The 15167-nt window shown below is 38.5% G+C and overlaps 1 protein-coding gene and 1 pseudogene across 5 annotated transcripts in view; one reads left to right on the top strand and one right to left on the bottom strand.

Moving 5' to 3' along the window:
* The window catches only part of SNX25 (sorting nexin 25), a 144585-nt gene that overhangs the window by 97917 nt on the left and 31501 nt on the right, over positions 1-15167 (bottom strand). For all 5 annotated transcript variants that reach the window (XM_032298781.1, XM_032298782.1, XM_032298784.1 and 2 more), the window contains exon 2: positions 13693-13777. In XM_032298781.1, coding sequence (XP_032154672.1) covers positions 13693-13777 — 85 coding nt within the window. The remainder of the gene's footprint in view (positions 1-13692; positions 13778-15167) is intronic.
* LOC116565268 lies at positions 8352-8729 on the top strand (annotated as a pseudogene).

Here is a 15167-nt window from a genome sequence, read left to right as displayed (position 1 = left end):
AAAAAAAAAAAAAAAAAAAAACTACTTTGCTTTTTTTCATCCTAAGCTCTGTAATCTGGTGTATATTTTATTGTTTCAGCAATCTCAATTTGGACCAGCCACATTTGGGTGCTCCATAGCCACACTGTCCAGTGGTTATTGTGTTGGACAGCACAGCTAAAGCCTATATAGAAAGAAGGTGAAGCCAGTGTGATGTTTGAAAGAAGCCAGGTCTCTGGAAAAATAAAATATTAGTGGGCTTAGTGGTGACTCCCCACAGGGCCCAAAGAGAGAAAAACATTTAGCTACACAATCCTGCTCCACCTCAAGGGTACCAGGGTTATTCGTTATCACTTCTTGTTTCTCTGAGTTTTCAGTTGCTTTTTTTTTTTTACACTTTTCAAACACTATTTGATTTGGCTTAATTTCAGATGCGACTATATGTCATTTCAGAAAAATAATTTATCCTCTTGCTTTTGTCTGTCTGCACATGACTTTATCCCCAGGAATCCTACATGAACCAGATCTACTTCATAACTTCCTAAAAGCTACTAACCTATAATTGTCAAATAATTTTTTAGCCTAGAATTTGGTGCTCATTTTATTCATCTTGGCCACTACACACCCATTTAGAAGCTTAAGAATACTAAATTGGCAGGATGCCAGTGGCTCATGCCTATAATCCCAGAACTTTGGGAGGCCAAGGTGGGAGGAATTTGAGACCAGCCTGGGAAACATGGCAAAACTCTGTCTCTACAAAAAATACAAAAATTATTTGGATGTGGTGGGCACGCCTATAGTGCCGGCTACTTGGGAGACTGAGGCGGGAGGGTTATTTGAGCCTGGCAGGTGGAGGCTGCAGTGAGTCAAGATAGTGCCACGGTACTACTCCCACCTGGGTGAGAGAGCAAAACCCTGACTCAAAAAAAAAAAGGAAAAAAGAAAGAAAAAGAAATTTAGGTGAGTTTTCTGTGGGGACGGATTAAAGGATGGGGAGAGAGCGAGCCATTTTTCTCAGAAAACTGAATGGCAAATCAAATCACATATTTTCAAGTGTTTGCAGGTCAAAGGAAGTGCAATTTTTGTGTTAATATTCTACGAGGGCTTTTCCCCCCTCTAGAAATATCAACTATGGAAGTACATTCAATGTTTTTTCATATTTCCAGTACTTTTGCAATTCAGCTTTACAATTTATAAAACAGCATCTTAAATCTCATAACTCGGCCGGGCATAGTGGCTCCTGCCTATAATCCCAGCACTCTGGGAGGCCGAGGTGGGCCGAGCACCTGAGGTCGGGAGTTCAAGACCAGCCTGGCCAACATGGTGAAACCCCGTGTTTAAAAAAAAAAAAAAAAAAAATCTCATAACTCAAAAACATGCAAGAACATTAAGAATTTTGTTCACAAACAATGATACAAAGGTTTAGATAAATGTTCAGAGTGATTCCAGCGGCCTCAGTTGTAGGGATAACAATGCCTTCCAGCTGAGAACAATTAATTGCCAAAGACAGAAAAACAGTATACTACCTCAATCTTTTACCACTTAGTAAATACGATTTATAGAGGGCTTCTAGTACATAGGGTAAAATCAATATCCACATCACTAAGCACTGGACACAAAAGAGAAGGCAGAACAAAAGCAAAACCAGAAAACAAGGCATCTGAACCTCTCATTTTCTGCTAACTTTCAGATATTAATTTGAATAAATGGCTGTTCTGCTTTCTAGACTTTGCAAAAAGTAGCCACATCTCATCCCTAATTGGACTATTCCATTAAGGAAAAACAGCGGAAATGGTTTCTGACCCAGATGTAACTGTAAAACAAGAATGGGCTGGTCCTATAATACCATTTGTTTGCAACAAACAAATAGACCACGGTTCCTACACAGTGAGTTTCATTCCTTTAGGAAACTGAGGCTCAAAGAAGTGAAGTAACTTGCTCAAAAAGGTGGCAAAGCCAAGTCTCCTATCTGCCAGATATTCTTTCTACTCAGCACACTCCACATAGATGGAACAAGATAAGCTGCAAAACCTAAAACAGTATCCTCGTCCACTGGATATCCAGTTTGTTTAAAACACATTATTTACATGAAAAAAATATATGTAAAAGGCTGTACTTTGTAAAACTGCTGTAGAAGACACAAATGGAACCAATAGGTGAGGGTGGGTGCAGCGGTTCACACTTCAATCCCAGCACTTTGGGAGGCCGAGGTGGGTGGATCACTTGAGGTCAGGAATTCCAGACCAACCTGGCCAACATTGTGAAACCCAGTCTCTACTAAAAATACAAAAATTAGCAGGAATGGTGGCGAGCGGCTGTAGTCCCAGCTACTCCGGAGGCTGAGGCAGGAGAACTGCTTGAACCTGGGAGGCACAGGTTGCAGTGAGCCAACATTGTGCCACTGTACTCCAGCCTGGTGACAAAGACTCCACCTTAAAAAAAAAAAAAAAAAAGCTGGCCAAGGTGGCTTATGCCTATAATCCCAGCACTCTGGGAGGCTGAGGCGGGCGGATTACCTGAGGTTGGGAGTTCGAGACCAGCCTGACCAACATGGAGAAACCCCATTTCTATTAAAAATACAAAATTAGCCAGGTATGGTGGTGCATGCCTGTAATCCCAGCTATTTGGGAGGCTGAGGCAAAAGACGCGCCTAAAACCAGGGGGAGAGGCAGAAGTTACAGTGAGCCAAGATCAGATCATTGTACTCTAGCCTGGGCAACAAGAGTGAAACTCTGTCTCAAAAAAAATAAAAATAAAAAATAAAAATTACTTCCTGAGATGGTTGGTTGGAATAAATAGCTTCCAAAAGCCTTTGTCTACAAGCACTTTATATCCTTCTTCTAAACATCGTGCCAATAACAAGGGCATGATGAGAGCTAGCTTGCCAACAAAATGATGCAGTTTTCTTCATTTGCAATTCTTTCTATTTGGCTCCCTAATTAAACTAAAAGTTTCTATGCCACAGAATTAACTAGTAGGGAACAAATCTGCAGCCCCAAACATTTGGAAAATAGAAGCATTTTTCTTTTTGATTAAAATTTAATTTCAAATTATAACAAGAAATTAAGAACAGTTATAAAAGACTCAATATCTTCAAAATAAGATACTGTTCAGCATCGCAAAGGCTTAATGTGAAAGGCATATAACCTGTATGATATACTATTACATTTGTTAATCACATCGGATATGCTAATTAACACAGCTCTAAAATATTCCTCTGATAATGTATTTTGGTCAGGAATTGATAAAATAAATACTGGCAAAAGGTTGTACTCAATAATAGAGATATTTGTTAACCACAGGGTATGTATTTTTTCTTGTTTTTTTTTTTTTTTTTAAAAAGATGGGGTTCCACCATGTTGGTCAGGCTGGTCTTGAACTCCCGACCTCAGGTGATCCGCCCGCCTTGGCCTCCAAAGTGCTTGGATTACAGGTGTGAGCCACCATGCCTGGCCTCTTGTTGTTTTTTGTTTGTTGGGAGACAAGTCTTGCTGTTGTCGCCCAGGCTGGAGTGCAGTGGCACGATCTCGGCTCACTGCAACCTCCATCTCCCAGGTTCAAGCGATTCTCCTGCCTGAGCCTCCCAAATAGCTGAGACTACAGGCGTGCACCACCACGCCTGGCTAATTTTTGTATTTTTAGTAGAATTGGGTTGCACCATATTGGCCAGGCTGGTCTCCAACTCCTGACCTGGTGATCTGCCTGTGTCTGCCTTCCAAAGTGCTGGGATTACAGACATGAGCCACCGTGCCCGGCCATATCATCTATTAATAGTTCAACGACACCTCTCTTCAAGCTTAGTATCATAAAAATATATATAATTTAAATATACAAAATACAGGCTGGGTGCAGTGGCTCACATCTGAAATGGCAGCACTTTCAGAGGCCGAGGTGGGCCGAACCAGACCGGCCTGGCCAACGTGATGAAACCTTGTTTCTACTAAAAATACAAAAATTAGCTATGTGTGGTAGTAGGCACCTGTAATCCCAGCTACTATGGAGGTTTAGGTAGGAGAATCACTTGAACCCAGGAGTCAGTTGCAGTGAGCCAAGATTGCACCACTGCATTCCAGCCTAGACAACAGACTAAAACTCCATCACAAAAAAATAAATAAATAAATAAAAGAGGAAAACGAAACCATGATTCTAAATATACACTATGTAACTACATAAACTAATTTACACAAGTATACATATGAACAAAATACTTTAAAACATACCCTATGGGTCAATTTAAGGAGACAGAAATTTGTAACCATAAAATTATTTTATGGCTTTTATTAAGAAATAAACATTCAAGATCAAGGCACCAACTAAGGCAAAAAAAAGAAAGAAACAGAAACAGTATAATCAATCACGATGAGAAATAAACGAACACTTATCCTCACTGCCAAAGAATCTTTCTTCTAAAGGCATAACACCCAACACAAATTCACAAGTTATTATCATTCGAGAATATCTATTTTTAGAACTGCTCTCAAAGAAATGAGTAGGTAAAAAGGGGGACACTGGAAACCACAGAGAATGAAATAACATGATTGGAACTTTAGTTTTAGTTAGGTTAACCTGAAAACAGGATTTAGGGTAAAAAAAAGTAGCGAGAAACTAGAGATGAGGACACTAGTTAAAAGGCTCCCATGTAAGTCTAGACAACAGGATGTTAGGTAATCTCTACCCACAAATTTTCAGAACAAGGAATGCCTCAAGCTAAGTAAACAGTATAAGACAGAGAGCCATTTTTTCTACCCTTACCTTTTGCCCTGAGGAATTCAGAGATACAATTCAAAGATACCTGTCCTGCCCATGAGGTAGAGCCCCATGGGTCATAAATGTCCATGGCCTGGGTCTCTTAGAACAAAGAGGCAGTCCTCATTCAACCAGAAACTGGTCTAATGACAATGATAAACAACAACAATTCCATTGTTCATATAGATGGCCTTTTATGCTTTGTAAAGTTAAAAGGCAATGGAAAGTCATCTAGGAAGATTTGGGGTTATTAGTTTATGCGATTAACAGAGCTACTTACCTACCCAACAACAAAAATAATATACATATTGCATATCACTGGGAGAAGAGCATGAACTACAGGAGTTGAGCTTTCTAAAGGGTAGAAGTCATGCGAGCCTTGCTTCCTCTGTGTCACCATCTAATTCTCAGACAGCCAGACATCTGGAATAGCCATATGGGGAGCCTTGGAAAAAAGGCTACCACATAAGGTTTGCCTTATCTAGGACCTGTGCCAACGCTGTTAAAAGTTCTATATGAAAGTTTTGTTCTCCATAAAACTTCTGTTATACTTGGACAATGAGCTTGCAGTATCTTCTGCTGTCATGATTGTTTTCAAGTTATGACCCTTCGTATAACAATTACTTACAGGCATATTTACAAATGAAATTCAGAAAAGCATTAAGTGCCAATCAAAACTAGCTGAAATATACTCACTTTGCAATGTACATGTAGGTCAGGCATGGTGGCTCATACCTGTAATCCCAGCACTTTGGGAGGTTAAAGCAGGTAGATCACCTGAGGTCAGGAGTTCAAGACCAGCCTGGCCAACATGGTGAAACCCCCATCTCTACCAAAATACAAAAGTTAACCAGGCATGGTAGCTCACACCTGCAATCCCAAGCTACTTGGGAGGCTAAGGCACAAGAACTGCTTGAAGCTGGGAGGCGGAGGTTGCAGTGAGCTGAGATCACGCCACTGCATTCCGGCTGACAGAAGAAACACCTCTTTCCTGTCTCTAGTCTTAAAGGAAGAAGAAGTAAAAGTTGAGACATAGCAGGCATGAGGTCAAGGGCAAGGTTGGCTTGCTCAGCTTACCAGGCCCGGAGGTTAAAGATTAAACCCCAACCCATGCACTCCTATCTATAGATCACAGGCATAATATGGAGAAACGCCCTCCATTGTTCTCGCTCAATCTTGCTCAAACTCCTACCTGGGCAGGTACTCCACACCTACTTCATCTATCACAGCCCTCTCACATGTACTTTCTAGAACTGTAAGCCTTTAAAGGGGCTAAGATTTTCTTTGTCAGGGAGCTCTTGAGACGCGAGTCTGCCTATGCTCCCGGCCGAATAAAAGCCACTACCTTCTTTAAATCTGGTATCCAGGGGGTTTCGTCTGTGGCTTGGACTGCTACACAGTCTAGGCAACAGAGTGAGACTCAGTCTCAAAAAAAAAAAAAGGTTTGAAATGTACCTGTAATATTAATTGCAAAAAATGAGGGTAATGGTATTTAATTCTAAGATATTCAGACAGTGGGTTTGTGTGTGGCATCTGGGTTTTTGCTGTTTTTCGGGCTTTTCTGTGTGGCAGACAGTGTCTTTTATAAGACAGTCTGAGGTCAGCATCCCCAATACCTTGAAAAAGATAAAATCTCATGAAGAGTTATATTTTCAATTCAAGAACTTTCAATTTAACATTCAACACACCAGTGAGCAAATAGCATGTACTCAATAATTACACAATTAAATTATTTGGTCCACATTAGAGATAATTCAAGGTAGGCTACAGTAAATGAGGTGACAGATTTACCGAGATTTAACAGTAAGTCAAAAAGATATTTACAAGTCTTTTTTCTCCTATCTTCTGTCAGTTTTTGGTAAATGTAGCTTTAGGAGAAACTTCTGAAGCTATGTAGTACAGAAGGATAACTGCTCTGACTTCTCAAAAGGAACAGTTCATTCATAATAGATCTGAACCCCTAAAATACAGTTTCACATTTTAAACTGGCTAACAAAACAGAGCAGTAATATGCTTTGATCACTTTCCTCAAGGGTGCCATTTAACTTCCAGCATTTGTAGCTTTAGTATTTCTTATTTCTTATTGCTCCACAGAAAGCTGGAATATATTATTTTGCTCTGCATTTTCGACTATTACTTCTTTCTTCTTTGTAATTCAATCTGTAAAGACTTAAATCCTAACTTACATTGAGCTCAAATTACTACAACACTAGCAAAAATTTACTGACAAAAATATCTACATACCAACATGTAGAACATGGATACATGCACAGACACACACACATGCCTTATGTATGACTTAACTCTTTAAATAAATGTTTTTAAATTACATACTCTAAAAGCATTTAAACAGATATATAAAGATAAAATGGTACAATAATGCTCTCTAGTTTAAATTAGCTCCTAAGGAGGAAATTTTTAGATAAATATTTTATAAGCATTTCATATAACTGAACTCAAATTACAACAGCCTTAACAAGTATATTGTTTAATGTTTTACAAATGTACAGAGACCCTCAATTTGGCCAATATTAAATCTATTATTGCTAGCTAATAACATTCTGAATTCCAATGAAATATATTGGTGCCAGGTTTAGAAATGTAAATTAAAACACTCCTGTAGAGATGCACCTGCAGAGATGCAAATTATAACCACTAAAGATTTTCTACGTGCTGATAAAACCTCTTAGCCTTCTCAATATACATTTCTAGATTCTAATTCTCCATAAAACTAACCGATCAAGTTTTTCTTGGAAAGTGAATCTAGTTTTGCTTGTTTGTTGTTGTTGTTGTTGTTGCTGTTGAATAACTACTGCCAAATGCATGAATTTTACTCCCAATAACTAACTTTATAGCAGCTACTAACTCTTCTTTTGTTAGATGATGTAATGCTCAACTTTAGTGGTTTTCCCTGAAAACCACTTTAAAGCAAAGGACAGGTAAAAAAAAAAATTTTTTTTGAACATTAAGAATATGGTTTAAAAAAAAAATGATGGCAAAGTATAATAAACTAAAACGCTTACCCAAAGGCTTTGGAAAACATTTTCCTTTCAAAAGAAACCAGTGAATAGAAATTAGTCTGAGGATAATGTGTTATTTGTTTGTTTCTGCCAACTAAGCCTCAACCCTTATCCTGTCTTTTTTGTTCCCCCACAAGTACGTGTGAATCAAGCTGGACTAAAATAAAGGTCATGTCTAAGTACAGAGAAATTTCTAAGTCTTCAAAATGTAAAGAGACACTCAAGTTCATAGCAGCATCATTTATAATAGCCAAAAGGTAGAAAGTAAGCCAAGTGTCCATTGACAAGTGAATGATAAAGTGTGGTGTGCGCGCACACACGCACACACACACACACAGACACACACACACACGCGCACACACAAACACAATGGAATATCATTCAGCCTGAGAAAGGAAGGAAATCCTGTCACATGCTACAACATGGATGAAACTACTTGAGAACACTAAGTAAAATAAGCCGAACACAAAAAGACAAATACTATATGATTTCACTTAGATGAGATACTTAGAGTAGTCAAATTCAGACTTCCTCCAGACGGAAGTGAGTGACACACTCTGTGTCCTTGCCTCACCAGGAAACTACTAAAGTTCCTAAGGAAGCAAAGCAAAATTTCATAAGAAAACAATGGATGGAGAGGAGAAAACCTATTGTGGCTGGGAAGGCCCTGATGCCATGTATGTCAAACTGATATCATTTCATGGCCATCAATTTATCGTAAAAAGAGAACATGCATTAACATCAGGCAACATCAGGCATGATAAAAGCCATATTGAGTGGCCCAGGTCAATTTGCTGAGAATGAAACCAGTGCGGTAAATTTTAGAGAGATAACTTCACATGTGCTATCCAAAGTGTGCATGTATTTTACATACAAGGTTCGCTACACTAACAGCTCCACCGAGATTCCCGAATTCCCAACTGCACCTGAAATTGCACTAGAACTGCTGATGGCTGCGAACTTCCTAGATTGTTAAATAAATAATAATAATAAAGCAGTCAAATTCATAGGAACAAAAAGTAGAATGGTGGTTACCAGGGGCTGGAGGAAGAGGAAAGGGGTTGTCACTTAATGGGTAGAGTTTCAGTTTTCCAAGATGAAAACAGTTCTAGAGATTGGTTGTAAGATAATGTGAATGTACTTAACATTACTATACCAAGGCTAGACGTGATGGCTCACACCTGTAATCCAGCACTTTGGGAGGCTGAGGCAGGCGATCACTTGAGGTCAGGAGTTCAAAACTAGCCTGGCCAACATGGTGAAACCCCATCTCTACTAAAAAAACAAAAATTAGCCAGACATGGTGGTATGTGTCTGTAATACCAGCTACTCAGGAGGATTGAGACAGGAGAAATGCTTGAACCCCTGGGAGGAAGAGGCTGCAGTGAGCAGACATCATCCCACTGCACATCAGCCTGGGCAACAGAGCAAGACTCCTTCACACACATGCGTGCACACACACACACACACACACACACACACACAAAACATCACTGAACTATATACTTAAAATGGTTATAATGATAAATGTTATGTTAAGTCTATTTTAACACAATTAAAATTTTTTTAATATTAAGGAGAGAGTTCTAATTCCAAGGTTGGTAGACTAACAGACTAACCTTCCTATGGAAAATAATTTGGAAATCTGGAAAAAGATATTTTAGAAAACTACAGATGCTCCTCAACTTATGATGTTGTTGCATCCAAAAAACACCCCATTCCACCCCACAAAAGTAAAAAAATCATAAACTGAAGTATCATAAATCAGGAACCATCTGTATTTAAAAACACTGAGAGCAACCAAACTTAGCAATTAGAAGGGAATCTATTAATGAAAGAAAGGATTGGAACTACGTAAGATCCATGTTCACACACAGCTTGTTCACTAAAAGCAACAGCAGTCCTAGAGGTACAGGTAGTAAACTGGAAGACATTTTTTGTTTAATATATCAGAAAACAGATTTAAGAGTTGCCCGGGTCGCTGTAACAAAGGCAAGAAATAAATGCTGTGAAATCTGGGTACAGAGTCTCAAACTCATTGCTGATGGTGAACTATACATGTACGAGGGTAACTAGAGGAGGCCAGTGGAAAGCAGCAGCTGGAAGAATCAAAGAGCTGAGCAGATATTCCAACTACTGTCCACCAGGGAGACAGAGTTTGGAGCTGTAATTCCCCCAACATGGGGGTGTTGGGCTTTCCATCGCAATTGTATAAGAGCCATGAACCAGAGGAGTTAAGCCTATGTCCCTGGACTGAGGGATTCACTTTAGATTAAGGACAAAATCCAAACACACCCATCCTAAAAAAATGTATAAAACCAAGCATCTTCAAGGTGGTCAGCCGTTAATTAAACTGCATACTAAAAAACTCTTCAGAGGAAGATAACAGAACTGGGATGTCTAAAAAGCAGCATCTACATTGTCCAGGATACAATAAAAAACAACTGACATGAGAAGAAACCTTCAAAAAGTGACATTTAGTAAAAAGAAAAAGCAGTGAACAAAAACCAACATCAAGATAGCCTGAATGTTGGAATTAGCATATAAGAACTTTAAAGCAGCTACTACAAAATATGTTCAAGAAATTAAAAATAAAAACGACATAATAATTGGCAGACAAGAGAATCTCAGCAGAGAAGCAAAAACTGCAGAAACAACAAGAAAAGGGCCGGGCGCGGTGGCTCACACCTGTAATCCCAGCACTTTGGAAGGCCGAGGCAGGTGGATCATGAGATCAAGATATCGAGACCATCCTGGTCAACACGGTGAAACCCCGTCCTACTAAAAATACAAAAAAATTAGCTGGGCATGGTGGCGCGTGCCAATCCCAGCTACTCAGGAGGCTGAGGCAGGAGAATTCCCTGAACCCAGGAGGCGGAGGTTGCAGTGAGCCGAGATCGTGCCATTGCACTCCAGCCTGGGTAACAAGAGCGAAACTCCGTCTCAAAAAAAAAAAAAAAGAAAAGAAACAGCAAGAAAAAAAGAACCAAATGGAAATTCTAGACATGAAAGGTACAAAGCGTGCAATAAAAATTTCACTGGATGCACTTAGCTACAGACTGGAGAGGAGACAGAAAAAAAGATTGGTGTACTTGAAAGATAAATCATCATCATCCTATCTATCTAAAGAACAGAGAGGAGGCCAGCCGTGGTGGCTCATGCCTGTAATCCCAGTACTTTGGGGAGCCAAGGCGGGTGATCACCTGAGGTCAGGAGTTTGAGACCAGCCTGGGCAACACAGTGAAACTCTGTCTCTACTAAAATACAAAAAACTAGCTGGGCATGGCGGCATGTACCTGTAGTCCCAGCTACTGGGGGAGGCAGTGCTGAGGCAGGAGAATCACTTGAACCTGGGAGAGGGAGGTTGCGGTGAGGCGAGATTGCACCATTGTACTCCAATCTGGGCAACAAAAGGAAAACTCCATCTCAAATAAAAAAAACCACAGAGAGGAGAAAAACTGGACTCTATCAAAATTAAAAACATCCAAAGAGAGCATTAAGAAAACAAAAGGCGGCTGGGCACAGTGGCTCACACCTGTAATCCCAGCACTTTGGGAGGCCGAGGCAGCCGGATCACGAGGTCAGGAGTTCGAGACCAGCCTGACCAACATGGTGAAACTCCGTCTCTACTAAAAATAAAAAAATTAAAAAAAAAACAGCTGGGTGTGGTGGTGCACTTGTAATCTGAGGTACTCAGGGGGCTGAGGCAGGAGAATCACTTGAAACTAGGAGGTGGAAGTTGCAGTGAGCCAAGATCAAACAAAATAAACCCACCCTGGACAAAAAAAAAAAAAAACATTTTAAAAAAAAAAAAAAAAAACAAAAAGAAAACAAAAGGCAATTCACAAACTAGGAGAAAAACTCACTATTATTTATACCTATCAAAAGACATGAATCCAGATATTTTAAAAACTATAAAAAAATTATAAGTTTAAAAAAGAAAGACTTGACTAGACACATCACAAATAAAAATCTGAAAATTGTCAGTAACACATAAAAAGGTGTTTAACATCATAGTCAACAGGGATACATAATTCAAGGCCACAATAAGATAGATACTATCTCACACACATCAGAATGGCTAAAAGAGGAAAAAAAACAACAGCAAATGGTGGTGGTAATATGAAACAACTGGAATTGTCATAAATTGTTGGTGAGAGTCTAAAAAGATACAATCATTTTGGAATACTGTTTGGTAATTTATTATAAAGTTAAACATGCAACTATCCTATGACTCAGCAATTCTACTCCTAGATATTTATCCACGAGAAATAAAAACATATGTCCCATGAAGTATTTGTTGATAGTAACTGGATTCACTAACTTTCCAAAACAGACATAACCCAAAGTCCAACAGGAGAAAGGATAAATATATTGTGATAGCTGTATCGGTGTAATGGGATACCACCCAGAAGTAACAAAGAATAAACTGATAGACACAATATGGATGACTCTCAAAAATATTATGTTGAGTGAAAGAAGCCGGGCATAACAGAATACACACTGTATGATTCCATTTCCATAAAGTTTTGGAAGAGGCAAAATGAAGTGATAAAATGAAGAGTGGGTGTTGATCAAAGGGGAGCATGAGGCAGATTTTCTAGAATGATGGAAATGTTCTCTATTTTGATTGAGGTGGTTATACAGTTATGTGCATTTATGAAAATTTCTGAATTATATAATTAAGATTTGTACATTTCAAACTATGTAAATTTTACCTCAATAAAAGCAATTAAGACTAAATCCTGTGTATTTTTTTTGAGACAGAGTCTCACCGTGTTGCTCAGGCGGGAGTGCAGTGGTGCAATCTAGGCTCACTGAAAATCTCTGCCTTTTCGGTTCAAGCAATCCTCCCCCTTCATTCTCCCAATTGGCTGGGACTCCTAAGTAGCTAGGACCACAGGCGTGTGCCCCCATTCCTAGCTAATTTTTGCATTTTTTGTAGAGACGGAGTTTCACCATGTTGCCAGGCTGGGCTCCTGGGCTCAAGTGATTCACCCACCTCAGTCTCCCAAAATGTTAGGGTTATACGAGTAAGCCACCACACCCAGACAATCCTGTACTCTAAAATCATGATTATGAAATTATGAATAATAGCCAAATTTTAAATCTAGTAAGTTTTATAAGTCATTGTAGTTTAGAAATATTTTAAAAATTTAATTATAGTCCTCAAATGTCTAAAATTCTATGAATCCACACAATTTCAAACTGCTTCTGTACAGATATAGTACTCTCATCTTCAGATTTTAATATGGTGACTTTTATGAACTATGACAAATAAAACATATGTACGCATCACTTACTCAGTTCTCTTAACTTCATGTCTAACGTTATGTATTCACCTGAAAAACTCATGACTTGTTTTCTGAAAACTGAAACTATCCATTTTTTTAGAAATTTGATTTTTAAAATCTTTCTTAAACTTTAATTCAATCTTTAAAGTACACTTATTCCCACTTCCAGACATAGCCATATTTTACCTTCACCACCCTGCTTCTGCCTGCTTCAATATAAGCTTCATTTTATGTTCATTCCTCTGAAAGACTGCTATCACTTAGTTGGGTTTAGCTGGTTTGTCTATGAGTGATCCTGAGTCCATTTATCCCCAACATACTAGGTTTTAGCTAGAAGCTATAGCTAGAAGAAAAAAAAAATTCCAAAACCCATTTTAGAAAAGAGAGAATAGATTTGTGCTTCATATGATGGAACTAGCTCTACATGGCTGGCTAGTTTCACATAATTTGGAAATTCCCACTCTGTAAACGTGTAAATCCCTTACATGCAACCAAAACATGGATGTATTTACTCGTCAAATACAAACTCATGAAGAAAAAATTCCTAATGCTACATGTAGTCAAAGAATAAATTTGCTAGAGATTATTATTTTCCTTTTAGAACATAATGAATTGCTTTACATGGTAATTATATACTCTCATTTAATCCTTACCTTCTTTCAGAGCTTTGTCCATATTATGAGAAATTACTACCCTTCTAGACTGTGCTGACTCATGTGAGTTTCCATACACAGGACTCTGAAATCAAAGAAAAAAAAATACAAAGTAGATTACTGAATGAATAAATCACATATAAAAACAAAACCAAAGGTATGAAATGTTATCTAAACAAGCAATAAGATAAGCCTTAATGAATAATAGAAGTTTTCCCCAAAAGTAAATAAATGCTTATACTTAGTTAAAATTTTTTGGGAAAAAAAAAATTAAGGAAGGATTTTCCCTACCAGATATCAAAACAGTATAACGACTGTATAGGGGTAAATAAATCAACACAATGGTAGGCAGTACACAAACCGATGTAACTATATATGTGCAAATTAAGAACATAATTTTTTTAAAAAGAATTTGAAATTAATGGAAAAAACCACACACTAGTCAGTTAATGATATTGACACAATTTGATATTCACATGGGAATACAAGGTTACAGTCTTACACTTTGTATATAAATAACTCCAAAAAGATTAAACAGCTAAACATGTTTTAAACTAAAAAAGAATTAAGAGGAAATAAGGGAGCATCTTTTTATAATCTTGGAATGGAAAAGGGTTTTCTAAAATAAAACAAAAATCCAAATGGTATGAAGGAAAAAAAAAATGTGCCGGGCGCAGTGGCTTACGCCTGTAATCCCAGCAGTTTGGGAGGCCAAGGTGGGAGGATCATGAGGTCAGAAGATAGAGACCACCTTGGCTAACACGGTGAAACCCCGTCTCCACTAAAAATACAAAAAACATAGCCAGGCATGGTGGCACGCACCTGTAGTCCCAGCTACTTGGGAGGCTGAGGTCAGAGAATTGCTTGAACCCAGGAGGCGGAGGTTGCAGTGAGCTGAGATCATGCCACTGCACTACAGCTTGGGAGACAGAGGGAGGCTACATCTCAAAAAAAAAAGAAAAAAAAAATGACGACAAATCTGATTACCTAATATACAAAGTTCTTGTTTCACAAAAGATGATACAAACAAAATATAAATGACAGATTAGGAGACAATCTCTCTAGTAACTCTAACAAAAAAACTATTGTTAAATATATACAGACTCCAAAATAAGAAAAATAACTCAAAAGAAAACCAAAGAAAGAAGTTGAAAGGGAAATCATAAAAGATAAACAAATGACTAATAAATGTATGACCAAAAAGTGCCATCCCCTTTTTTATTAGAGCAATGCAAATTAGAGCAACGGATACCATCAGACTGCCAACGCAGGGGAAAGGACTCACATATCTAATGTTGACAGGACACAGGAAAATGGCTGTTTTCATATATTGTTGGGGGAAGTATCTATTTCTACCACCTTTTAAGAAGGCAACTGAGGCCGGGCGCGGTGACTCAAGCCTGTAATCCCAGCACTTTGGGAGGCCGAGGCGGGTGGATCACGAGGTCAAGAGATCAAGACCATCCTGGTCAACA

This window comes from Sapajus apella, unplaced genomic scaffold (genome assembly GCF_009761245.1).
Source record: "Sapajus apella isolate SASKATOON/1434 unplaced genomic scaffold, GSC_monkey_1.0 scaffold39, whole genome shotgun sequence".
Lineage (NCBI taxonomy): Eukaryota > Metazoa > Chordata > Mammalia > Primates > Cebidae > Sapajus > Sapajus apella.
Note: the sequence above shows the minus strand (reverse complement) of the source record. Positions and strands in the feature narration are given on the sequence as shown.